At 53.1% G+C, this 25,419-nt stretch overlaps 1 protein-coding gene across 6 annotated transcripts in view; it reads left to right on the plus strand.

Moving 5' to 3' along the window:
• Positions 1-3,221: 3,221 nt before the first annotated feature.
• EML2 (EMAP like 2) overlaps positions 3,222-25,419 on the plus strand; it is a 40,409-nt gene continuing 18,211 nt past the window's right edge. The window contains exons 1-20 of one of the 6 annotated variants that reach the window (XM_022585341.3): positions 3,222-3,408; positions 5,991-6,209; positions 6,302-6,425; positions 6,610-6,714; positions 8,618-8,646; positions 8,854-8,983; positions 11,977-12,126; positions 12,818-12,887; positions 12,988-13,098; positions 14,156-14,251; positions 15,140-15,274; positions 16,141-16,240; positions 18,459-18,613; positions 18,768-18,893; positions 20,608-20,739; positions 22,789-22,856; positions 23,129-23,217; positions 23,454-23,551; positions 24,049-24,136; positions 24,700-24,795. In XM_022585341.3, coding sequence (XP_022441049.2) covers positions 3,237-3,408; positions 5,991-6,209; positions 6,302-6,425; positions 6,610-6,714; positions 8,618-8,646; positions 8,854-8,983; positions 11,977-12,126; positions 12,818-12,887; positions 12,988-13,098; positions 14,156-14,251; positions 15,140-15,274; positions 16,141-16,240; positions 18,459-18,613; positions 18,768-18,893; positions 20,608-20,739; positions 22,789-22,856; positions 23,129-23,217; positions 23,454-23,551; positions 24,049-24,136; positions 24,700-24,795 — 2,293 coding nt within the window. In that variant the 5' untranslated portion in view covers positions 3,222-3,236. Of the gene's footprint in view, positions 3,409-5,990; positions 6,210-6,301; positions 6,426-6,609; positions 6,715-8,054; positions 8,098-8,131; positions 8,154-8,617; positions 8,647-8,853; positions 8,984-11,976; positions 12,127-12,817; positions 12,888-12,987; positions 13,099-14,155; positions 14,252-15,139; positions 15,275-16,140; positions 16,241-18,458; positions 18,614-18,767; positions 18,894-20,607; positions 20,740-22,788; positions 22,857-23,128; positions 23,218-23,453; positions 23,552-24,048; positions 24,137-24,699; positions 24,796-25,419 lie in introns of those variants that run through there. The other 5 variants (XM_089902688.1, XM_089902690.1, XR_016390912.1 and 2 more) reach the window with 5 other exon arrangements.

Here is a 25,419-nt window from a genome sequence, read left to right on the forward strand (position 1 = left end):
GGGCATTTTACATATATGTATCTCACTTGATCCTCATAACAGACCTGTAGCAGAGGCATTTTCATTTCCATTTTCCAGAAGAAGAAACTGAGGCTCAGAGAGAGGCAGTAACTTGCTCAAGGTGACTTAGCTCATAAGTGATACATCAAGGACCCAATTTCCAGACGGAGACATAAAGAGAGACAGAGATGAGAGAGAAAAGCAGCTGGAAACCTAGAAGAGAGAGAAGGAAACCTAGAGGCAGAGAGAAAAGACAAAGCATGACAGTGAGCCCTGCTCCCAGCCCCCTGGCAAAGCTGCCCCCTCCCCCCTCCTGTCACCCGGGGCCTTTAACATCTATCTGAGAAAGCACTTGTAATAAAACTAGCTCCATTAGCCTTACCCAAAACCCACTGTGCCGAGCAGCACTTAACAGGCATGAGCTCACTGAACCTGCTCTTCTCCCCTGGGAAGTGGGTGGTGGGATGACTCCCATTTGGCAGAGAAGGAAAAGCCAAGCTATTGGGCCAAGGTCACTGTGCGCACACAGAGCAAGGACTGACTCATCTTTGTGTGTCACCTGCCCCAACAACCCACCAGCCTAAACTCCTCCCCCTGTGGTTCCTTCATTCACAACCTGGTTGCACTTCCCACCCCCAACACACAAGAGCCTTCAGGATCTGAACTCCCTTGGGCTCCCACAGGCCTCTGGGGGCACTCCGGTAACAGCCCTTAGCACATTGCAGCCTGCTGCGCACTGTTCTGTATGTAGGAGTCTGATTTCTCCTCTCCTAGAATTGGAGCTCAGGGAGGTGGAGGGTGGGAGAATTAGGAGTTTGGGAAGCAGGAAATCTGAGTTCCTGCATTGTTTCTGTCAGTAACACAGTTAGCTGTGATCGTAGAAGGATAATGGCCCACGTCTATTTTGGTCATCACTTGGAACCCGTTATTGATCTTATATAGTAGGTTTCACTGAGAAATGAATAGGGGCTGCTGTCATTTATGCGTGCCTACTGTGTGCCAGGCACTGTTCTCATGTGTGATTTACATAGGTGGCCTCACTAGGGCTTATGGAGGATACAGTGACAAACCGCCAACATCTGCCCACAATCTTCGAGGTCCTGCAAGATCTGCAGGCCCATTACCTCCTTGACCTCATCTACCTCCTGCTCTCCTCCTCCTCCACAGCTCCATCCTCACCGGTCTTCTTGTTGCCCCAGGAATATGCCAAACTCATACTTACCTCTGGACCTTTGCACTTACTCTTCCCTCTGCGTGGGAAGCTACTTCCTACCCCCACCCCCACCCCGCCTTGTGTGACTGCTTCCTTCTTGTCATTTACATCTCAGCTCAAATGTCACTTCCTCAGAAAGACTTTCGCTGGCCCCACTCTCTCTAAATTAGCCTCACACTCCCATCCCTGACCATATCACTCTATCTTATCTCTGTAATGCCAGGACCTGAAATTATCTTACCTCTGTGCCTGTTTCTTTATCTGTAAAATGGTGATGAAAATAACTGAGTGCTTGGCACATAGTAAGTGCTCAATAAATGTTAGCTATTACTATTTACTTGTTTTCTGTATTGTGGTTTACTTCCTCCACAAGCTGCACAGACCACGAGGGCAAACTCTGGGGCTGACTTGCTTTTCACTGAAACTCCAGCACTTAGAACAGAGCTTGGCACATAATAGGCACTCAGTAAACATTTTTATTTATTTATTTAAATTTATTTTTGTCTGCATTGGGTCTTCGTTGCTGCACGCAGGCTTTCTCTAGCTGCGGAGAGCAGGGGCTACTCTTCGTTGCGGTGCGAGGGCTTCTCCTGGCAGTGGCTTCTTTTGTTGCGAGGTTGTAGGTGCGTGGACTTCAGTAGTTGTGGCATGCAGGCTCAGTAGTTGTGGCTCGCAGTCTCTAGAGCACAAGCTCAGTAGTTGTGGCACGCTGGCTTAGCTGCTCCATGGCATGTGCGATCTTCCCGGACCAGGGATCGAACACGTGACCCCTGCATTGGCAGGCGGATTCTCAATCACTGCGCCACCAGGAAAGTCCCAAAATTTTCAAATGAATGAAAGAAGTAGGCACGAAATGACCCCCCACTTTCCAGATGTGGAAACTGAGGCTCAAGGTCACAATCAGAAACTGGTGGAGTCAGGATTCAAACCCAGGCCAATTTGGTTCTAAAGCCCTGGGCTTCCAAGGCCTGCTTGTGTCCATCCAGAGGCAAATCTCTTCTGCTTTGGGCTCACTTCCCACCGCTATAAAGCATGTTCTGGGTCATTTCTAGGTGCTGACCCTCAATGGAGACTTGGAGAAGGTGATCCAGTATTCTTTAAGTCCATTGTCAGCGTTTCTACCCTCCCCTCTCCCCCCAACTTCGGAGCCGCCTCTGACTGACACCGCCAGCCATCCAGGCATCACAGCTGGGCCTTTGTCAAAACCCGGACTGGATAACAAGGTTATGGGAGATGAACGCTGTAGGGGAGGAGCTAAGGGCCTGGGGCAGCCAATAGGAAAGTGGAAGGAAAGGTTAGGGAGGGACTAACAGACTTGGGGTTAGGGGTATAAACTTAAGGGGCGGAGCCAATCCTATCAGGAGGCCGAGTCAAGGGCTCTGGGCCAAGCACCATCGCCCTGAGATGCTTAGGGGGCGGTGCCAAAAGCTCTGGGGGCGGGAATAGAACTTTAACTCCCCCCTCAGGATTCTGGGGGTGGAGTTAAGAGCCCTGGGGGCGGGCGTAGATAGAATAAACAAGAGTTCTAAGAAATGAGCTAGAATAAGAGTTCCAGGGCGGAGCTAGTGGATATCTGGGCGGATTTGAGACTCTAGGGTCAGGCTCTAGTCTTGCAAGGTGGCTTCTCGAAAATCCAATAAAAGATTAGGGAGGTGTGCGGGGTGTGGAGTGTCTTCTTCCACCCTATCTTCCTCTAAGAGCCGGGGGCTATGCTTCGGGCTGAAAAGCAGAGAAGGCCCTGCCCCTTCCAAACCTTCTGCACCCCTATTGGCGGAGGGGGCCTGCGCGACAGGCTCTCATTGGTCCTGAACAGGCGGGGGTGTCTAAAGAGAATACGCGCCTGTTGTGGGCGGGACCAGACAGTACCGAGGGGGATCTCGGGTCAGCCAATCCCGGCCCGAAGATTGTGTTGGGGGGCCTGGCAGGGGGTGTTCCGACCCCCCCCCTTTCTGAGCATCCTGGGGGATGACCCCGGTGCCAGGCCCGGCGTCGGCCGCCTGATGCCGGGCAGGCCGAGCCGGGGATGCTGGAACGAAGGGCGTTGCTATGGCAACGGGAGGCAGGACCTGGGGGGGGAGCCCAGGCTCGAGCTGGGGCTGGGGGGGCTGGCGGTGGCTGTGGCGGGGCGATGGCGGAGCGCGGCCCGGCCTTCTGCGGCCTCTACGACACGTCCTCCCTGCTTCAATACTGCAACGGTGAGACCCCTCCTCAGTTCCGACCCTGGCCCCGCCCAGGGCTGGACCTATCTCCTCCTGCCCCAACCTCCTCCTTCCAAGTCCCCATCCTGGCCGCTTGCTGAAGATTCTCCTTTCTCCCCTAGCAGGACCCTGACCCTAGAGCAAGCTCCCTGATCCCCAAAGCCCTGATCCCAGTCCCCCACCCTCTTCAACCCTCCCCTTTTTCGGAGGTGGCTGAACTGAGAGAAAGGAGCAGAACCTCAGGAGCTTGGGGCAGAAGCGGGGGAGGCCTGGAGGTCTGAAACTCTGCGTTCCCTAATCCCCTCTCAATCCTCTGGGACCCTCCCCCTTCTCCCTAGCAGAGGGACAGGTTAGGGGGAGAGTGGTGTTTGGTGTTGGCTTGTGGGCTGGATGTGGGACTGGGTAGGATGACCAGAGGACTTTGCTTCGACTATACCCCCCAAATCCTCAGGCCCCGCCCCTCCCACCCATTAGGACTCATCCCTTCTCCCTAGACAAATGGGTACAATACAAGAAAGGTCACTGTGGGTGTCAGGCCCAGATGAGGGAAGCTGGAGGCAGAGGGGAGGAGGGAGGGATGGGAGAAGTGGGAAGTGGGGGCTGGTTTCCGGGCAAAAGTGCTGAAGGTGGGGGAATGGTCAGGAGGGAGCAGAGGACTTGAGTCATGGTGGGTGGGGGGTGGGCAGGCCAAGGCCTCAGAATGCAGCTGGCTCTCTGGATGGGGGTTGAAGGGCCAAGGTGAAAGCTCCCCCATTTCACTCAGGGGCCCTGAGAAGGAACTGTCTTCCATTTGGAGGCTCACTCCCCTGGGCACACAGCACAGTGTCAGGGACCACTGGAGTTGGCAGAGCTCCAGAATGCTTATTTTGTCTCCTCTGCCCCTCTAAGAGGCAGGCTGACAGGGTGCCTAAGCCTGGGGTCATGTACCTGTTCTGCTGAAAGGCTGTGTGTCCATGCACAAGCACCTTCATCTCTCTAGGTCTCAGTCCCCTTCCACCTTCTTGCCTCCTAAAATGGGTATAATACTTACAGCTGCTAGAGTTGCTGGGAGCACTGGGTACCATATAACAGTTAATCATATTCTGGATTTACTGAGCACATAACCAGAGCCAGGTGAGGTGCTCAGTGTTTTGCAAGAAGAGTGCCTGCCACGTGTAAGCTCCCTATAACAGATCTCATTTGGGGGGGTAGTATTATTAATGGTAGGTAAGAGGGGTCTTGGCACAAGGAGGTGACCAGGCCCTCCTGCACCTCACCTATTGGCTGTTTGACCTTTAGTGATCTCTGCACACTCCCCAACCTCCGTCCTTAGTTTCCTCTTTTGCAAAACGTTTTGCCAACGGGACCCTGAGATTCCTCCTCTTATGAGTTCCAAGTCCTGACAGCTCTCTCCCTCAGACCTCGGGAGGCCCCCACCTTCCAATGCAGGTCCAGGCACCCGGCCAGAGAGGAGCTGGGTGGGGGGCAGGGCGGGCAAGGCCAGGCAGGCGATTGGGCTGCGGGGGGTTGGGGGGAGGGAGGGACGGGATAGACGGCTGCACTGCGGAGCCCAGCGGACGGGCGGGGCGGCCTACGGACAGGGGATGGCAGGCGCTACTTCCACGCCCGGTTCCTGTTAATGGTACCACCCTTACTTCTACCCGACTGGGAGCCAGGGCTTTCTTGGTTGTTGCCAGCAATGAGTCTGGGTATGAGTGGTCTGGGAGGGAGGGGGGAGGGGGGACCACCTTGGTCCTCTGCCCCTCCCACTTCGGGGAAAATGGGCGGGGTGGGGGGGGCCCCCGCGGGAGATGGAGGAGTTATTCGGCTGCACCCATGACCTAGAGGGGAGAGGGAGAGCCGAATCAGGGGCATGGGGTACATAAGCCAAATAAAGGAGGGGAATAGAGAGAAGAAGCTCGGGTCGGGGAAGAAAGCTTGGGTGTCAGATCCCCGCGGGTATCTCCCTTCCGTGGGTCTCGGGTCTTGGATGCGCTGCCTGCAACTCCCAAATCTGCCGTCAGGGGCCGCAGAAACTCTGTCCTTGCAGCAGGCTCGTGTGTCGAACCCCTTGGTGAGGAGGGAATGCGAAGGCGAGGGACCAGGCACGACCTTTATGGCTTGGAAAGTCTTAGAAACAGAGAGGGAATGTTAGTACCCGCGATAAAATCTTGATATTTGTCAGAGAATATTGGGAATCAATTCTAGAATGTTGGTGTCACTAGCGAAAAGTTGGTGTCATCCTTAAAATGTTGATATGACTCATATGTATTTAGCATCTTAGTCATAGAATCTTAAAACCAGAGTCGAGAGGCTCTTGATTCGTAGTCTCCTAGAAGGTTAGAGAGGAGGGGACTTCCCTAAGGTCACGCCTCCAGGGCGCTGCAGCAGAGAGGAGTGTGCGGACAAGGGCCGAGAGCTATGGGGATCTCCTTCCCCTTTTCTTGGCCCACATCCAAGCGTCCCAGCCCCAGGTTACTGGAGAGGAAGGGGGCGTGGCTCGCCCCAGGATTAGACCGCGGAAGGCTGGAGGGACATCTCACCTCGGGCGTTGTAGCTCCTGGGTGGCCCCCCGCAGCCAGCGCTCCCTTGCCTTCCAGATGACAATTTGTCGGGCACGAGCGGGATGGAGGTGGACGACCGCGTGTCGGCGCTGGAGCAGCGGCTGCAGCTGCAGGAAGACGAGCTGGCGGTCCTAAAGGCCGCGCTGGCTGACGCGCTGCGTCGCCTGCGGGCATGCGAGGAGCAAGGCGCTGCTCTGCGCGCGCGGGGCACCCCCAAGGGCCGGGCGCCTCCGCGCCTAGGCACCACAGCCTCGGGTATCTTCACTAAACTGGAGGGGTGAGATGGGAGGGACTGGGGCCAGGACCTCACACTTACCCCCTTCTGTCCTCTAACCCCATTCCTCTAGTGTGTCAGCTCTTGAAAGGCCTTCCCACTAGGACGCCCCTCAATGGCTCGGGACCCCCGCGGCGCGTGGGCGGCTATGCCACGTCCCCATCCTCCCCCAAAAAGGAGGCGACCTCCGGGCGCAGGTAAGTCACGGAAGCCAGGATCCCCAGTTTCTTCCAAGACCTCGGAGGCTGTTTATGTGGAAACGGATGGACTCATATGTCCGAACACCAGCAGTGGAAGGTCCGGGGAAGTTCTTGCTCGCCTCCGGCACTCGCCTGCTGGCCTCGCGGGCTCTGCCCCTACCTACGTGCTCTCTATTCGCAGTGCCCGCCGCTACTTGTCACCAGAGCGCCTCGCCTCAGTGCGCCGCGAGGACCCCCGCAGCCGCACCACATCCTCTAGCAGCAATTGTAGCGCCAAAAAGGAAGGGTAGGTGTCCGAAGCGGGGACGTGACGCAATGGGTGGGGCCAGGACCCCAGTTAGGCTTGGAAAAGGATGGGGAATTTAGGGTGATGCCCCAGGCCACGAGGTGATAACCTAAAGGGCGGTCATCTAGTTCAGAATGCGGAAACAGTGCCGGAGGCTCGGAGAGACCAATCTTGAGATAGCGTGGTTGAACTGGGAGGCATGGAAACGCGGAACCAACATGGAGGGGCGTGGTCAAAGCATTAAGGGGCTGGACTAGAACCTAGGAGACGTGGATGATTAGCGTCTCTTGGTTGAGCCGGAGTAGAAGTTAGGGAGGAGCCAGGTTTGTGGGCGTGGCTATTAAGGTAAAGGGGAGAGTCCCCATTGAGTCTCAGAGATGTAGCCAGGGCAGGACCCTCAGAGGAGTTTCTGCAGGAAATGGGGTAATCAGAGGGAGGGAAGTGATTGGAATTTGAGGGTGTGGCCAGAGGGTTAGCCAGGGCAGAATCAGAACCTGGGGTGGGGGTAATGGGCTAAGACCAGGTGCCGTAGTGTCCGACGCAAGAAGCTGGGCGGAGGGGAGCCTGGGGCGCTGCCAGGTGGAAATGGGCGTGGTTTGAAAGTTGGGCGTGGTCATATGTGGGCGTGGGCAGATATCAGTAGGCTTGAAGGGACTCTAGGTGAAAGTGGTCACGGTCTGAAGTTTAACCGGACCTGAGGAGGGTAGGCGGTTCCATGGAGAGCTGTCAGTTCAGGGGCAGGATCGGAAGGAGAGGTGTGTATGATCAGAATGTTGGGCGTGGTCAAGTTCCCAGAGCCCGGGCCACACTGAAGGTCTGGGCGGTGTAAAAACCTGAGTGTGGAGTCCTGATGCAGTGGGCGTGGTCAGGGCTTGGCGGGTCCGGACTAAGGCAGGACCAGAGTCAAAAATCACACATTTCAACCTCACTGAAATAATGGCAAACACGTACAGAAGCTATGTGCCAGGCACCACGCAAGGCATGTTACACGAATTAACTAATTTAAGCTTCGCAATCACCCGGGAGGTATGTATTTTTATTATCCCCAATTTAAAAGTGAAGAAATCGAGGCAAGAGGTTTGGCAACTTGTCCACGCTGCTAGGAACCGGCAGAGCTGGGGTTTGAACTCAGGCAGACACGTCCCCGAGTCCATGTTCTCAAAAAACACTCTCCCTCCCCCCAAAAAAGAGCCTGGTATCAGGACCCACAGCCAGGGACCTGAGACCCAGTGTGACCCTCCGGCTACGGGGTTGGCAGTGGAGGGCGGGGCAGGGCGCGGCGGCGTGGGCGCCTCCCAGGGCCGGAAGCGGCGGAGCCGGTCCCGGCTCCACCCCCGGCCCCGAAGCTTCGCCAGCCGCCGCCATGAGTAGCTTTGGAGCTGGGTGAGACTCTCTGGCACACCCCCCTCCTCCTCGCGCTACCGAGATCTGGATCCCAGGTTTCCCCCTTCTCCGGGGACCCAGACCCGCGGGCATCACCACCTTCCGTCAGCAAAGGGAGTTGGAGACACGCCCCTTCCCTTAAACCCTCACCTCTTCCCTCTCTGCTTGAAGTTTGGGGCTCTGTGGGACTGGGGGTGGGGAGCGTTGGGAGAACCGTGCTGATTAGGCGGGAGGGGTACCTGTGACGCTCCTCTTTCAGGATCGCGTCCCTGCCACTTCGTGCTGTTTGATCTTTGGCGATCACTGCCTCTCTGGGCCTGTGTCTTAGGCTCTGCAAGATCAACCGAGCAAAGCACACGGCCTGCAGAGAGGCAGCGCTCCGCTCCTTACTCGGCCCCCATTTTTCATCAAATACCTCCGGGGAGCGCTGGGGTGGGGAAGTGGTTTCTCCCAATTTCTGACTTGCCTGCTAATTAGGGCTTTCTTTCTTTTCTTTTTTTTTTTTTCCCTTTCCTGACAGCAAAACCAAAGAAGTTATCTTCAGCATGGGTAAGTAGGGAGAATGGGTGGGGCTTCCTGGGGTGAGAAGCCAGAGCTGGAGGTCAGGAAGCCTGGCTACTGGCTGGGCCTGTGCCTCTTTGGCCTCATTTTCCCCACCTCTACTAATTAAAAAAGTAAAAAAGTGAAGTCGGAAGGGGAAAGGAAATAGGGTTGGGGGCTGGTGTCAGCACCTGACCTCTGGGGGTGTTCTGGCAGAGGAGGGCTCCGTGAAAATGTTCCTGAGGGGCCGCCCTGTGCTCATGCTGATCCCCGACGAGCTGGCACCCAGCTACAGCCTGGATACACGCTCCGAGCTGCCTTCCCGCCGTCTCAAGCTGGACTGGGTGTATCCTTTTGCTTTAATCTCTTCCTCCCACTTCTCCCAACCCGCCCGCCCCCAGCCTGGAAGGGACCAGAGCCTTTCTGGTGTGGGACTTCAGCTGGAGGGAGGGTCTTTGTACTGAAGGTGGGACTTTCCAGGCCTCTGTGGCTTTAGGGGTCAGGAAGAACTGGAGTCTGGAGGGAGCAGAGGAAGGCAGGTTAGCTGACATGACCTTTTATGATTCATTCAAGGAGCAAATGTTTGCTGAGCGCCCTCCATCTGTCAGATCCTCGTCTACATGTGGGCTGTGTTCCCTGAGCTCACACAGTCTGGGAATACAGTAAACTAAGCTCAAGTGAGAGGAGTAACTGGGTTTCTCTGAGGAGAGGGCATTTGAGCTGAGAATCGGACATTCAGGGGCCAGCCTAGGAAGAACAGAGGGCACGGCAGGTCTAAGGGCTCTGCGGTCAGAGTGAGCTTGGTGTATTTGAGAAATGGAAGAAGTTGATAATGGTTAAGAACCCTGTCTTTGGAGCCTGGCAGAAATGGGTTGAAACCCCAGCCCAGCCTCTGGCTGGCTACGTGACCCTGGACAAGTCACCTTGCCATTCTGTGCCTCAGTTGACTCCTCTGAAAAATGGGTGTTGTGATCTCAGATTCATAAGGCTGTGAAACAATGTGCTCATCATATGGGCCCCATAAACAGAGATTGATTAAAATAATAACTAATCATTATTGAGCACTTATTATATGCCAGGCACTGTTCAAAGCTCTTTCAAGTATAAATACGTTGAATACTATGATCCTTCTCTTTTGTAGGATTGAGAATATATTTTTACAACAAGTGGCCTCCGAGAGCTCTCTGAGGCCTGCAGGTTGGGAACTTTTACCCTTTCTTTCCAGATGAGGAAACTGAGGTCAAGAGAGGGGACCAAGCAGGAAGAAAAACAAATATATTAACGTATATATGTGGAACCTAGAAAAATGGTATAGATGAACCGGTTTGCAGGGCAGAAATAGAGACAGACGTAGAGAACAAACATATGGACACCAAGGGGGGAGGGGGCTGGTGGGATGAATTGGGAGATTGGGATTGACATATATAGACTAATATGTATAAAATAGATAACTAATAAGAACCTGCTATATAAAAAAAATAAATAAAATAAAATTAAAAAAAAAAAAAGAGAGGGGATATCAAGCCCTGTTCTAGGGAGTCAGCAGATCTGAGGCAAGAGCTCTGATTCTGAGCCCCAGGCTTTTCCCAAAATGCAGACTGGGGCTTGGGATCAGCATCTTAGGGACCCAGTCCCTGTCTTCCTCTCTTGACCTTGGTTTCTGCTCTGGAGGAGGGAGGAATGTGGGAGCCCAGAGCCTCTTTAAGGCAGCTGGAAATATTCGCGGGAGTCAAAGAATACCATGCTGTCATGTCAAGCTGGGCTTGATAAGTGAGCATCAAAAGAAAAGCAGTTGAGATAGCAACAGTCAGTATAGGCCTCATTCCCTAGCCCCAAATGGCTGCAGGGTGAAGCAGTTTCTGTGGGGTCGGGATACACATATCGACATTCATTCAAATGTCTCCTGAACATTCTGGGGCTAAGGGCTGGGTTCCAACAGTCCCCAAATCACAGTCCAGTGTGGGGACAGAATCCGTGACAATGACAACTCAGGCTGGGATGGGAGAACCCAGAGAGGGCAGCTGACCCAGCCTGGGCATCAGGGAAGGCTTCTCAGAGGAGGAGTTGTAGACGAGAACAAAACAGCCCAGTCTTGGCCACTGTGGAACTGATAGTCTCATTAAGCAATAGGTGACGTGAACAAATTGATCAGATAAGTGGGATGAATCTAGCGGAGGAAGAGAGCCTGAAGCTTGATCTGAGGACAGGGCAACTGAGAAGGGTGGCAGGTAGCGTGTGCTAGGCAAAGGGGAAGGTTAGTGCCAAGACCTGGGTGACAGTAGTGATCTTAGTGTTTTGAGAAACTCCAAGGTCAGAGAGCAAAGCAGAAGCCCTGCTAAGGCCAGGGAGGGGCAAACCAGGCCAGTGGAGGAGCTTGGGCTTTGTCTTAGGGGAACTGGGGAGCCACAGAAAGTTCTGAACAGAGGAGGGTCACATTCCTTCAACAAATATTGAACTCATGTCTGCTGTGTACCAGGCCCTGATCTGGTCACGAGGGGTACATCAGTAAACAAAATGGACAGAGGTCCCTGCCCCCCTGGAGCAGACACTGTAGTTTGGGAGACACAAAATAAATTAAACAGATAACGTGCGGGATGCTGATGACTGTACTGCAGGAATATGAAGAGGGAGGGGGATGGGGGCAGTTGAGCGTGTGTGAGTTTGCAGTTTTTTTGTTTGTTTGTGTTTGGCCGTGGCGCGACTTGTGGGATCTTAGTTCCCCAACCAAGTATTGAGCCCAGGCCCCGGAAGTGAAAGCGCTGAGTCCTAACCACTGGACTGCCAGGGAATTCCAGTTTGCAGTTTTAAATAGCTGGGAACTATTTGGGAGAGGCTTGGGAAGGCCTCTCCAAGGAGCTGACAGTTGAGTAGAGACCTGAAGGAGGTGCGGGAGCCACGGAGAGATGAGGAAGAGGCCCCTGTCTGTCTCCCAGCTTTTGGTGGCTACTGGCAACCCTTGGGGTTCTTTGGCTTATAGTTGCTTTACTCCAATCTCTGTCTTCACACCGCCTTCTCCCACCCTGTGTCTGTGTCTTTTCTTCTCTGTCCCTTATAAGGACACTTGTTGCTGGAGTTAGGGCCCATCCAGATAATCCAGGATGATCTCGTCTTGAGATCCTTAATTACATCTGCGAAGACTCCTTTTCCAAGGAAGGTCACCTTCACACTTCCCAGGGGTTAATATTTTGGTGGACATATTTTTGGGGGATACCATCATTCAACCTCCCACAGGGGTAAGAGTGGAAACAGGAAAACCTAGCTCTGATGACCTTCATCTGGGAGTCAGTCAGCAGATGCAATGCAAAACAGGCTCTTTAACCAGCCCCTGGGCACCTCCAGCTATGGCTACCGTGGCCGAGACTGCCGGGCCAACCTTTACCTGCTGCCCACAGGGGAGATAGTGTACTTCGTGGCCTCTGTGGCTGTGCTATACAGTGTGGAGGAGCAGAGGCAGCGGCACTACCTGGGACACAATGATGACATCAAGTGGTGAGGCCTAGGAGGAGGATGCCAAATATTTCCTGCTTGGGACACTCAGGGGAGGTGGGTGGGGCCAGGCCTTCCCTGGCCAACAGGCTGAATTCAGGGGGAAAAAAATGTGGATTGATTATCAATACGTCAAATGTCGGTGAATTCACTCAGATGCCTGAATTTTTCACTTCTTTTGAAAACTTCAAGTGGGCACCCCAGACAATCCCACAGTGTGTTGGAGCCCTGTGGTGACAGCCCCTTTATTTTTTATTTTTTTATATTTAGCCTCACCGCACAGCATGTGGGATCTTAGTTCCCCAACCAGGGATCGAACCCATGCCCCCTGCAGTGGAAGCGTGGAGTGTTAACCACTGGACCTCCAAGGAAGTCCCTTTTATTTTATTTTATTTTTGACAGCCCTTTTAAATGGATGTGTTCTCCTGGCCGTTTGTGGTACAGGCTTGAGCCCTCTGGGCACTTGAGTTAGAGACCGCAGGCCTGAGTCTTGCTTCTGAGCCGGAGTACCCAGAGAGTATACCCTTATTGCTACTGAAGAGCTGAATCAGTGTTTATTGACTAAGTAACTCATTCAAGCAAACTGCGGAATGAATAATCAGGCATCGAGACTGTGGCCTGCTGTGGGAGGGGTCCTGGTGTGCTGCGAGCACCCCCCTGCTGAGCCCTGTCCATCTGCCCTCTCTCTCCTCAGCCTGGCTGTCCACCCTGATATGGTCACCATCGCCAGTGGACAGGTGGCAGGCACCACTAAGGAGGGGAAGGTAACAGAGTGGAGGGGGCAGGACCTGGAGACTGGGATGGAGTCGTGGGTGGGTCAGGAAGCTGGGCCCCCCAGGTAACCGGCCTCTCTCTTCCCTGCAGCCACTGCCGCCCCACGTGCGCGTCTGGGACTCCGTTTCCCTCTCCACCTTACACGTACTGGGCCTGGGGGTGTTTGACAGAGCTGTGTGCTGTGTGGGCTTTTCCAAATCTGTAAGTCCTGTGCCATCCCTCCTCACCTGCCCCGGGTGCCCCTTGGCGCTGGAGGCCACACCTTCATCATGGCGTCACAGGTGCTGGCCACGCCCCCTGGCCCTCCAGGCTGTGTGCCCACATTTGTGGCCTCACAGGCCTGCTCTGTTAGCCCTTATGAGGGGACCATATGTCATGATTGCTCCGCAGAGAAACTCCTCAGTGATCCTTTGTACGTCAGTTAACGCTTTCTGCATTATTTTTTCACACCACCTTTCATTCTGGAAGGGTCCTTATCCCTTAGGCATTTTAAGCCCTGTGTCTAGGGCAGCCCTGGCTCCTAGTACCATCCTAAGTGGGTGTTGGCAGGTATGGAGGAGATAAGCACAGAAATCGAGAGTTAGCCTTTAGGAATTTGTCCAGCAATTTGACATTCACACAACATCCAAGTGTGTGAGTGGTGGGCTTTTTTTTTTTTTTTAAACCATATTTTACAGTTTTACTGTATTTTACCAGAGTATTGGCTGCAATGGATCGGGGAATAAAAAACAACCTGTCATCCCATAGACAGTTTAAGAACCTCACAGGTTTTCTGAGACCTGAGGAGACACTTGAGAACTTTGGGGAAATAAAGCTATTTTGTTGCCAAAATGTGGGGGAAAGGAAAACTTTGCAAAATCAAAACTAACCTGCGTTTAACTACAGGTATAAAAAAGCAACATCATCCCGACTTTATTAACTGTTTAACTTCACAGCCCTAAAAGTCATTCCCTAGGAAAATGCAGATTAGAGGCTCTCAGTAAGAATTCCTGACCTCGGGCTACTTGCAGAGAAATTGTAGCTAAGGGGAAATTAGAGGAAATTCTTAGGGAGGAGTCATTTCAAAAGGAAAATTGTAAACAGCCTTTAAAATGTGTGTGGCCCTGGACGGGGAGTATATTTTCATGTGTTTCACATGACTTGGGTCAGGGCCTTTGAAACAGGCCTGAGTAGCTAATGCCCCAGTGGGCAAGGTGTTGGAGGGAGGGGGTGGATCCTGACCCGCCTGCCCCTCCCCCATCCTCTCTCCTCTTCCTAGAATGGGGGCAACCTCCTCTGTGCGGTAGATGAGTCCAACGATCACATGCTTTCTGTGTGGGACTGGGCCAAGGAGACCAAGGTGGTAGATGGCAAGGTGAGGTAACCCTTCTTATCCCCTCTCCTTGGGGTCTCCCCGTGGGATTGGCCAGATCTCAGTGTTCACAAGTCTGGAATCAGACTCATGTTGAAGTCCTGGCTTTGCCATTTGCTGGCTGTGTGACTTTGGGCAAGTGGCTTGCCCTCTCGGAGCTTCAGTTGCCTCATCTATAAAATGGGGATAATGGTAGCATCTTCCTTGTAGGGAAAATTTGGCTTTGATGTTGGCATATGGGGTGGGCAAACCAAGCCCAACAGGAGGATCGGTACAAGGTGGCTGCTGGTTCTGCTGTCCTGCGATGTCCAAGACAGACCTTGACTTGCATCTCCGGGCGATAACCTGCTTTACAGATGAGGAACCTGAGGCATGGTAGAGGGGAGAGCTACTTGCCCGTGGTCACGTGCTTATTCTGGGCTGGGGGCAAGAGACCTAGGATTGGGGCCCATGGTTTGGGGAAAGAGAAGTAGTTGAGAGGCTGGGCTCTCAGTGACTTGATTCTGGACACAACCTGGCTGTGTGTCCTTAGGCAAGTGAATTCCCCTCTCTGAGCCTCACTTCATCATCTGTAATGGGAGGTGCTAATGAGCCTTACCTTACAGGGTGCTGTGGGGTTAAATGAGTTGATGGATGTTAAGTGCTTGGCACAGAGCTTGGTACAAAGTAAGGGCTCTCGTGCCTGCCATTATGTTGATGAAGAAAACAATAATGCTTCACTGGCTGGCCCTGCTTCCTGTACTTTAGTTTGCCCGTAAAGGAGAGGTACAGGCAAGTTGGGTGTGCAAGCGCACAACCCACACAGTTGTATAGGGCAGTCCTTCCTGGGTTGGGTATCGTGGTCCTGATGGCTTTGAGGTCCTCATTCAGAATCTCCCCCACCCCCTAAAGTGCTCCAATGAGGCCGTGCTGGTGGCCACCTTCCACCCCACAGACCCCACCGTGCTCATCACCTGCGGGAAATCCCACATCTACTTCTGGAACCTAGAAGGGGGCGGCATGAGCAAACGGCAGGGCCTCTTTGAGGTGAGTGCCAGGCGTCCTGGGACAGGCTGGCCCTGAAGGAGGCTGGCAGGGACACCCAGGCAGACAAGAAGATACCCCAGGGGCTGGAGGTTGTAGGGATGCTGAGATATAGCCTGCTGGGGCCTCAGTTCCCTTATCCATACCAGTGGCGTGATCCACCTTAACTCTTTGAAGTTGTGAGGATTCAGTGGGATGAAGAGTATAGCGACGCCTCATAGATAGTGGATGCTCAATAAATGGGTTGCTGCGGTTGTCAATATTCTGGATAAACCGAGGTCAGAGGCTGACTGGCCGAGAGAGACAGAGAGAGAAACGGCAGGAAGCACAGGGCCTGGGAGAGAAGATGCAGACACACCTCTGACAGGGCTCCTTTGCCTTTGGTGAGAGTTGGGGCTTCTACCCCAAAAGGGGAGGCCCTGAGAACACCAGGCTCAGATGGAGATTAAGATGGAGATATTGAGATGAGAAGAGGGTGGGGCGGGGCAGGGTGAGGGACCTAGAGACAGACAGAAGAGGGGGCGGGAGGGAAGGAGAGGAGAGGGGCAGGGGCAGAGAGGGGGAGACCAAGGGACAGAGAGAGAGGAATCCAAGCGGAAGACAGCAGGGGAATAAAGGACAGAGACTGGGACAGGAGTCAGGGAGGAGAGAGAGGAGGGAGGAAGGGGGTCCGGGGTGGGTCAGAAAGTGGTCTGTAGGCGACGTGACACTCCATGGAGGTGGATTGGAGATGAGGATGCTCCCCACAGGGCCGCTCCCCAAAGCATGGAGGGCATCCCCTGGACCATTGTCATGGGTGATGGGTGAGCTCTGGGAGGCCTCCCGGCTTCAGCGACCCTCTGACACCTTCCCCTTCTCCCCCACCTTAGAAACACGAGAAACCGAAGTACGTGCTGTGTGTGACCTTTTTGGAGGGTGGCGATGTGGTCACCGGGGACTCTGGGGGGAACCTCTATGTCTGGGGCAAAGGTCAGTGTCAGCCCCACCTGATTGGTTCCCCAACCCGGTCCTCCCTGACTCCCTTTGGCTGTGCGTCCCTTTCTTGGAGCATGCTGATGTGGAATGTACGATACAACAATACAAGTCATTACTTGTCCAATTCTAACACCTCCATCAAGGCTCAGCTCCAGTATCCCCACCTGCATGAAATCTTCACTTATTCCCTCCCCTTGTCCTCTGCAAATCCCATGGCAGCGATCAAGTTTGAGCTATAAATGAATGGGTTAACCCAGTGTGGATGGACGGATGGATGGAGAGGTGGTTTGTTCCAGAGCAATGAATGAATGAAAAAGTTAATGAATGAATGAAGCGTTTGTCCTACCCAGTGAATAGAAGAATGAGTAGATGAATATGCTGTCCTTAATGGGTGGGTGATTAGGTGAGTGAACAATTAAATATATGAATGGCTGTCCCCAGAACGGATGACTGTGTTAATAAATGACTAGGTCTTTTCCCAGGCAGTGGATTACTGTAAAGTTACGAATGAATGAATGAATGAGTTTATTCAGTCATCAAACCACTTCCTGGAACAATCAATTCTTCATAACATGTTAATCCATTGGCTGAGGTAACCATTCATCTTGGGGTAGTGGGTGAGGAGTGGGTTTGGGAGTTGGGCAGGCTTTGGGTTCAGGCCTCAGCAGTGCTGTGTGCTCTCTGTGGCCTTGGGAGAGTCATCTCCCTTCTGAGACTCAGTTGCCCCATCTGTAAAATGGGTATAATACTCTCCCCCTCACACGGTTGTTTCGAGCTTTTCTTGAGATTAGACAGCTGAGAATAAGCTCTGAATAATTGGCAGTGTGTCTTTCCCAGCAGACTCTAAGCTCTCTGAGGGCAGAGACTTGGTCTGATTGGTTCCCATATCTCCAGTCCCACCACTGGGTCCAGCCCGCAGGGCTACAGGATGTTGGGTGGGTGGGTGGTTAGAAAGATAGGTGGACAAAAGGATGTATGTACACGTGGCACCTCTTCTGAGCCTGGAAGGATGGAATTGAAGAGAGTTGCTTTTTCTTCCTCTCCACTTAGTCCCTGCCCCAGCCTCTTCCCTGGTTCCCGGGCCTTCAGTCTTGTCCCCTCCAATTCAGTTTGTTGTCAGAACCAAATGTAAATCTGACCCTATCCTTCCCCTGCTGAACCCTTCCATTACTACACAGTTCAGATCCCTCAGAACAAGGTCTGGATTCCTCACTGAGGTCTGCAAGGTCCGGATTCCTCAATGAGGCCATGCATGGTCTGGCCCTGCTTTCTCTTGTCCCTTGCATGTTATACTTGGTCACACCAGATTTCTTTAGTTTCCTAAATAGTCCATGTTCTCTCTGCCTTTTGCACATGTTGTTCCTTCTGCCTGGAACACTTTTCTACCCTCTGTTGTCCTAGCCAACTCCTACTCAACCTTCAGATCCTTGCTCAGCTGTCCCCTCCTCCAGGAAGCCCTCCCTGGCCCACCAGGCTAGGTGCCCACTCTGGAATCCCACAGTCTCCTGGGTTTCCCCATCCCAGCCCCAGCCATGTTGGGTCGTCACTGACTGGTAGTAGGCCTGTCTCTGAAACTGGACTGTGATCCCTGTGAGGGTAAGATCTGAGGTTGCCTTCATCAGTACCCAGCATCACCCAGCATGAGGCTGGGCCCAGAGTCAATGCTAGTTTAATAATTGTTGACTGAATGGATGGATGAACAGATGGTTAGGTTGACAGATGAGTGGATAGATGGGTGAATGGGTAGATGGATAGGAAAAAAAAATGGAAAATGGGTGGATGTTTGGATAGAAGGATGGATTGACTGGTGAGTGGGTAGTCAGATGAAAGAGAGGGTGAATGAATGGATGAGAGTCGGATTGATGGATGGATAGAAGGAAGGAAGCGTTGATGGCTGGCTGGATGGGTAATTGGATGGGTGAGTAGATAGATGGATGGACAGACCAGTAGATAGGTGAGTGGATGAATGGGTGGGTAAGTGGGTTAGGGTTAGGATCAAAGGGTGGATGGGTAGATGTTACTTCAGATGGTTTATTAGATGGATGATAGGGTATTTGAATAGATGGGTGGTGGAGTAGATGGGTGGGTGGAAGGCTGGGTAGAAGAAAAGGTGAGTGAATGGCTGGATGTAGGATTGAGAGTTTGAGGTGTTTTCTGGGGTCAGTATGGGGGAGCTTCCCCGTGCTGACCTCTGCCCCTGGCCACCCTGCAGGTGGGAACCGTATCACACAGGCCCTGCTGGGTGTCCACGATGGCGGCGTGTTTGGGCTCTGCGCCCTGCGGGACGGGACGCTGGTGTCAGGAGGGGGCCGCGATCGGCGGGTGATCCTCTGGGGTTCCGACTACAGCAAGCTGCAGGAGGCGGAGGTGAGGGGGAGAGGCTCATGGAGGTGAGGATACCTCCTCCCACCCCACTAATACTAGACCCTGCTCTCCCAGCCTGTCTCCCCACCCCCCAACCCCACCTCTGCGTGTGTCCTACACTCATCTGCCTGCCCCCCACCGCCCTTTGCCTACTCAGGTCCCCGAGGACTTCGGCCCCGTGCGGACCGTGGCGGAGGGCCGGGGTGACACGCTGTACGTGGGGACCACCCGCAACTCCATCCTGCAGGGCTCTGTCCACACTGGCTTCTCGCTGCTCATCCAGGTGAGCTTCTCTTCTGCACCTGCCCTGCTCCCTCCCCACCCGCCTCTCTTCTCTCCTCTGCACCATTCATTCCTCCTCTCTTCCCACTCCCATTTCACCTCACCTCTCTGCCCCATCCCTTATCCTCTGGCCTGGTAAACACCACTTACCTTCCCTTTAACTGCTCCTGACACATAACCCCACCCCAGAACACCCCGTGGTCCAGCAATGGGTTAACTGGTAGCACAGCAGAGGGGTCCCAGGGCCCTGCTCCAGCTGTGCTGCCCCCTGCTGGTCAGGTTGGTGTCCATTTCCGTAAGTGCCCTGGCAGGTTGTCACACAGGCCTTGAGCCACACACCTCCCAGGTCTTCAGCTACAAGGATCTAGGAAGACCCTCTGGAGTCTTCTCAGATGCGCATTCCTTCATCCTCGTGGGCCAGAACCCTACCACACATCCAAGTAAAAAACCCAGCCTACTAGGGGAATTCCCTGGCCGTCCAGTGGTTAGAACTCTGCACTTCCACTGCTGGGGGCCTGGGTTCGATCCCTGGTAGTCAGGGAAGATCCTGCAAGCCACATGGTGCGGCCAAAAAAAACCCTGGGATCGAAGCACAGCCCTGTTGCTCACTCGCTGTGTGATATGAGGCAAGTAAATAACCTCTCTGTGCCTCTGTGAACCAGGAGAATAATAGAACTGACTCATGGGGTTTTGTAAGGATTCAATGAGTCAATTCATGCACAGCATTTAGAATGGTGCCTGGCACAGAGTAAGGGCTCAAAGAGTCTTGGCCAAAATTACTTCTTGTTCAGTGACCCCCTGCCCCTTCCTTCACTCCTGACATGCATTTTACCTCTTACGTGGTAGCTGAGATCCGTACAGCAGCTGCATTTAGATTCCCCCCCTCTGGCTCTTGTTTCCATGGAAGAAGATGAGGAAAAACAAGGGCTAGAGGGATTTCCTAGGGGTCCCAAGACCAGAATGGACCTTAAAGACCTCTAATAATAGTATCAATATTATTTAGTATTAATTATATTATTAATATATTACTAGCTTTATATTATTAACATTAATCATTATACTAATATCAATAATTATAATTCTGTTGATTATCATTGTTAATTACTTTAATTATATATTAATAGTGTATGTTATCACTACTGATAATAGTCAGCCACTTCCATTTGGTGAGCACTTTGTACCAGCCTCATACACTTTCCATCTATTCACACTTTCCATCCATAATTTGAGTGAGCAGAAAAATGCCATGAGCCACATACAGTGATTGGTTCCATTTTACAGAAGATGAAACTGAGGCTCCAAGGAGAAGTCATCTGCCCAGGTGACTGCCACAGTCAATAAGAGAGAGCTGCAGTCAGACTCACCAGGCTGAGTACCCTCCATGGGTTCCTACAGCCTGCTGGGCACCATCTGTGTCCCAAAGTCAAGCTCCTACTCATCATGTCTCTTGCCTCCCATTGTGCACACTGGAAAGCAGAGACCTGGGGGGAGGGGCAACATTTGCCTCGAGCCCCACACTGGGGCAGGGGTCTGCCCAATCACAGCCTCCTTCAGATACACTGGGGAAAGGGTCTTCCCTGGGTAACCTGTGGGGAGAGTGTGTTGCTGGGGCTAGTCCAGCACTTCTTTCTGGCATCAGACTTTGGGGAGGTGGGGGATGCAGAGGAAAGGCCTGGATTGGCAGTCTCCGTGCTGTCATCTCTCCTTTCTGCCAGGGCCACGTGGAAGAGCTGTGGGGCCTGGCCACACACCCCAGCCGGGGACAATTTGTGACATGTGGTCAGGATAAGTTGGTGCATCTGTGGAGCGTGGAGTCCCACCAGCCCCTGTGGAGTAGGATCATCGAGGTAAGGGGATGGGGGACTTGACACGCCATTCTAACAGAACGACTTGTCTCAGTGTGTCAGGGTTCAGTGCATCAAATGGAAGCCACACTTGGCGTCTTTAAGCAGATTTAATGCAGGGAACTGGGTGCTTACAAACTCACTTGGAAGTGCTAGAGGAGTGAGTTCTTGACTGGAAAGAAGCCCAGAACAGCACCACAGAACTGACCTGCCAGAGGAGCTGCTGCCTCTGCCACAGTCAGGAAGGTGGGGAGTCAGGAACCACTGAGTTCAAGAAAATGCTGTCATTGTAACTGCAATCCAGGAACCAGGATGCTGTGGTCACTCAAGTGTTGGCTTTAGAGCTACGCTGTCCAATACATGTGGCTATTCAAACTTAACTTTAAATGTAAGTAGAATTAAACATTCAGTTTCTCCATTGCACTAGCTACATTCCAAACATGTGGCTAGTGGCTACCATATTGGAAAGTGCAGATAGAGAACATCTCCATTATCGCAGAAGGTTCAGTTGGACTATCTTGCTCTAGAGTGACCCAATGCTGGCTACATTTACACTGGCCAAAAACAGATACTCTGTGCCCTTGCCTTTCAAGGCTAGTGACTGCTCACCAGCATAGCAAATGCTGTTGCTTTCACAACCCAACTGATCAGTGGAAGTGGCAGAGCGGGGCCTCCACCTTGTACCTTCCAGAGCCCACAATGGTGCAGCTGATTGTCAGACCCAAATCACAGCCAACCCTAGCTACAAGGGATTCTGGGCAATGTAGTTTTTAAGCTCTCCTGCCTGTATGGTATGGGACAGTAGAAGGTCAGTCATCATATCCCCCACACCACCCTTTGAGGTTTTGCTCCAGGAATCCAGGGTTACCTATGATCCTGGAACACTTGATGGCCTTTGAACTTCTAGGAGTCAGGGATGGTGTACCCCGGAAATTATTAGGGCCATGTATAATAATCCTCACTCTGGCTGCCTAATTGAGCACCTACTATATGCCAGGACCTGTGCTCAGCACAGCAGTTCTCTAGCCAGGGCATAAGAACCACCTGAGTTGTTAGAAACACAGAATCCTGAGCCCCAAGCATGGGAAGTCCGGTTCAGGAGGTCTGAGTTTAGTCCCAGAAATCTGCAATTTATAATAAGAACAAGCTCCCTCGGGTTATTCTGATTTGGGCAGTCTGCCCACCATGCCTGACATTGGCTTAGCACTTTACCCACATTGTCTTCTTAACTCCCCCCCACCCCAACCTCCACAAGGCAGTAGAGATGATGATCGCCCAGAAACAGGAAGGTAAAATCAGGAAACGGGCCCAGAAAGGTAAAATCACTTGCCGTTCGTAATTACAATCATAGCTGACCTTTATTCAGTGCTTCCTGTAGGCCATTTTACTCACCAGCTTACCATTCTAAGGACTTTACACCTTGCTTATAACAGTCCTGGGGAGTGTGTATTGATGTTCTCCGTTTGGGGCAACCAAGGCCACGATGGGGAAAGTTATTTGATGTCACATAACGAGGGAGTGTCAGGGCCACAGTTTCAAACCACATCTGATTCCATGGTGCTCTGTTGCCTGCAAATCAACCAAATGCCCCCGAAATTTAAAAATTTTGTGCTAGGAGTTAGATAAAGATATGGGGAAACAGGCACTCAGACAAGCCTAATGATAAGTCAATATAATTTTATAAGGGAAAGCAAATTAGCATGATATATCAAAAGTCTTAAAAATATGGATAGCCTTTGTCCCAACGATCTCACTAGTAGAAAAGTCCCTAAGGAAATCATCTTGGGTTTATAAAGCTGTGGGAGGTTAAAACAGGAGTGAAAAAGGATCCAGAGTCAACAGTGAAAGGAGGAATATTTTCTCTTCGAGCAGACATGTTAAAGGAAAGGAGAGTGGTTTCCAGAGCATCTGCAGCAGCAGGTTACTGGAGGGCAGCAGAGGGAGGTGAGAGCCCTCATGCCAGGCTGAGAGTTGCCTCTGAGGCTGGGGAAGTGTGGGCCAGATGGAAGGGGGACCCCAGCTCCCAGCCCTTCCTCTTCTCTCCCTCCTCAGGACCCGGCCTACTCTGCTGGCTTCCACCCCAGTGGCTGTGTCCTGGCCATTGGCACGGCGACGGGCAGGTAAAGCTGAGGGGCATTTGGGGAGGGCTTCTCTGCGCCCCCCAGGAACTATCCCTTGATCACCTCCCCCTGCCTTCCCTACTGCCCCAAAGCTTACAGAGAATGATAATTAGGTACCAACTGTTTACCAGGCCTTGATCTCCCAACATTCCTCTGGAGTCAGCCTCTCTCCCTAATCTTTTCTGGGGTCCTTCCCTCAGGCCCCACAGATTGCCACCCTTCTCTACCAGATCAGCTCACCCCTCCTCTCCCACCATGCCTTCTCCTTAAAGATGGCTGCTTCTGGACACGGAGACCCATGACCTGGTGGCCATCCATACAGATGGGAATGAACAGATCTCAGTGGTCAGCTTCTCTCCAGGTAAGGGCCGGGGCCGGGGAGGGGACCTTGGAGAGGCCAGGCCTGGGAACTGAAGCTCAGAGTTACTGGCAGGGGGAAGGGGTGGAGTCTGTGTGGCACGGCCTAAGGGCGGGGCCAGGCCTGTGGCAGGGATGGAATTTGGGACTACTGAGGAGTCTGGGATAGTGGGGGGCTGAATCTGAGAGAGGAGGGGTAGAGCCTGGGTGCCTCCTCATAGCCCCCTCCCCCTCCCCCAGACGGGGCGTACCTGGCCGTGGGCTCCCACGACAACTTGGTGTACCTGTACACGGTGGACCAGGGCGGCCGCAAGGTCAGCCGCCTGGGCAAGTGCTCGGTGAGTGGGCAGTGGCCCCCAGCCCGCGCCGCCACCCCGTCCAGGGGGTGCAGAATTAACCAGTTTTCTACCTCAAGGGCGCACAGCTTCAACACTCAACTGACTGCCCTGGTCACATCAAGGAGTTTTAGCCCCGCCCACACATTTACCCTCTCCTGTGTTTCAAGGCCGTCCCTATGTGTAGCCCCGCCCCTCACGTTCTAAGCACACCCTCTGTGTAGCCCAGCCCCTTGCATTCGAAGCCCGCCCCTCCGTGTCTAGCTCTGCCCACTTGTTCTAAACTCCCCCTTGTGTTCTAAGCCCTATTTGTCTAGCCCCGCTCATCACAGTCTGGCCCCGCCCATGATAGTGTGGCCCCGTCCCCACACCCCAAAGGCTTGTGTATCTTTCCTCGAGACCCCCTGTGTTTTCACCCTACCTTTGTATTTTGCCTTCCACCCATCCTGGTCTGATCCTACCCGCTCCAGCTCTAACTCCACCCCTTCCCTCCTCTGCAGGGCCATTCCAGTTTTATCACCCACCTGGATTGGGCCCAGGACAGCAGCTGCTTCGTCACCAACTCTGGGGACTACGAGATTCTGTACTGTGAGTTCTCTGAAACCCAAAGGCATTCCTCCTGCAGCCTCTCTATTGCGTGTGCGATTTGCATAGCCTTCCCTGGGTTCTGGAAGGGGAAGCAGGGGCTTCAAGTCCCTTCTCCTCTGGCTGTTTTATTCAGGGGTTGATCTGATTGGCTGGTCTCCTGGCTTCTGGTTTCCTCCCTGGTGGACCCAACTTTTAACCAGTTCCTCCCCCTCCGGGTTGGATGGCTGGGGTACAGGTTTCTAAGCAGATACCCCTGCTCTCGTCTTGAGATGTCACCACCCAGGATCTAGCACCAGTCTGGAGAGGTAGAATTAGCCTCCTGTGTCGGACCTCAGTGCCCGTTGTCTGTGGAATGGGTGAATTAAGTCAGTAGTTCTTTCCGTTTAGTTTTTGGTTTTTGGTTTTCTTGGCCGTGCCGCGCAGCTTGCCGGATCTTAGTTCCCCGACCAGGGATCGAACCCGTGCCCCCTGCAGTGGAACCGCGGAGTCCTAACCACTGGACCGCCAGGGAATTCCCAGTAGTTCTTTCTGCTCTGAACACCTCCTCCCATTTTCTGCCCCAGGGGACCCAGCCACCTGTAAGCAGATCACTACTGCAGATGCCGTGAGGAACGTGGAATGGGCCACGGCTACCTGTGTCCTGGGTTTTGGCGTGTTTGGTAAGTTCTGGAATGGGGAAAGTCTTGCTGAGGACAGGAGTTCCAAGAAACATCCCTGACTGGTGGTTTTCACAGTCTCTTGTTACCTCTAAGGTGGGAAACTCATTCCTTTAGACATGTGAGCAGCAGTATTTGTATAAGAGGAAAGGTTAGGGTGAGGTGACTACTCAGATCCCTTGGAACTGTAATGAAATGAGAACAATTGGGGGTGTCACCTGGCCCAGGGAGATTCACACAGCCTGTGTCCCAGTCACCCATTCATTCAGGCATTAATGCACTCAACACATACCCCCTGAGCACCTGTGTGCCCAGCTGGGCAGTGCTAAGACCCAGTGGTGACCACGACAGCCCTGACCCTGCCATCATGGGTCTCACAGTCCAGTGGAAGAGAGAGACCTGTCCCCAGACCACCCAGAGTAGACTGGGCTGGGACAAGGAAGTCCAGAGAGGACACCTGGCCCCAGCCTAGGAGGGAGTCAGGGAGGGCTTCCTGGAGGAAGGGACATCCAAACTGGATCTGCAGGATGAGGAGTTAGGTTCTAGGGTGGTGAAGAAGGAAAGCAGTGTCTAGGCAAAGGGAATAATAGCCATGTATAAAAGCCTAGAGGTGACAGAGCTTGGTAT

This window comes from Delphinapterus leucas, chromosome 20, assembly GCF_059928025.1.
Source record: "Delphinapterus leucas isolate spDelLeu-1000000601 "Yukka" chromosome 20, BTC_Dleu_Yukka2, whole genome shotgun sequence".
Taxonomy (NCBI): Eukaryota; Metazoa; Chordata; class Mammalia; order Artiodactyla; family Monodontidae; genus Delphinapterus; species Delphinapterus leucas.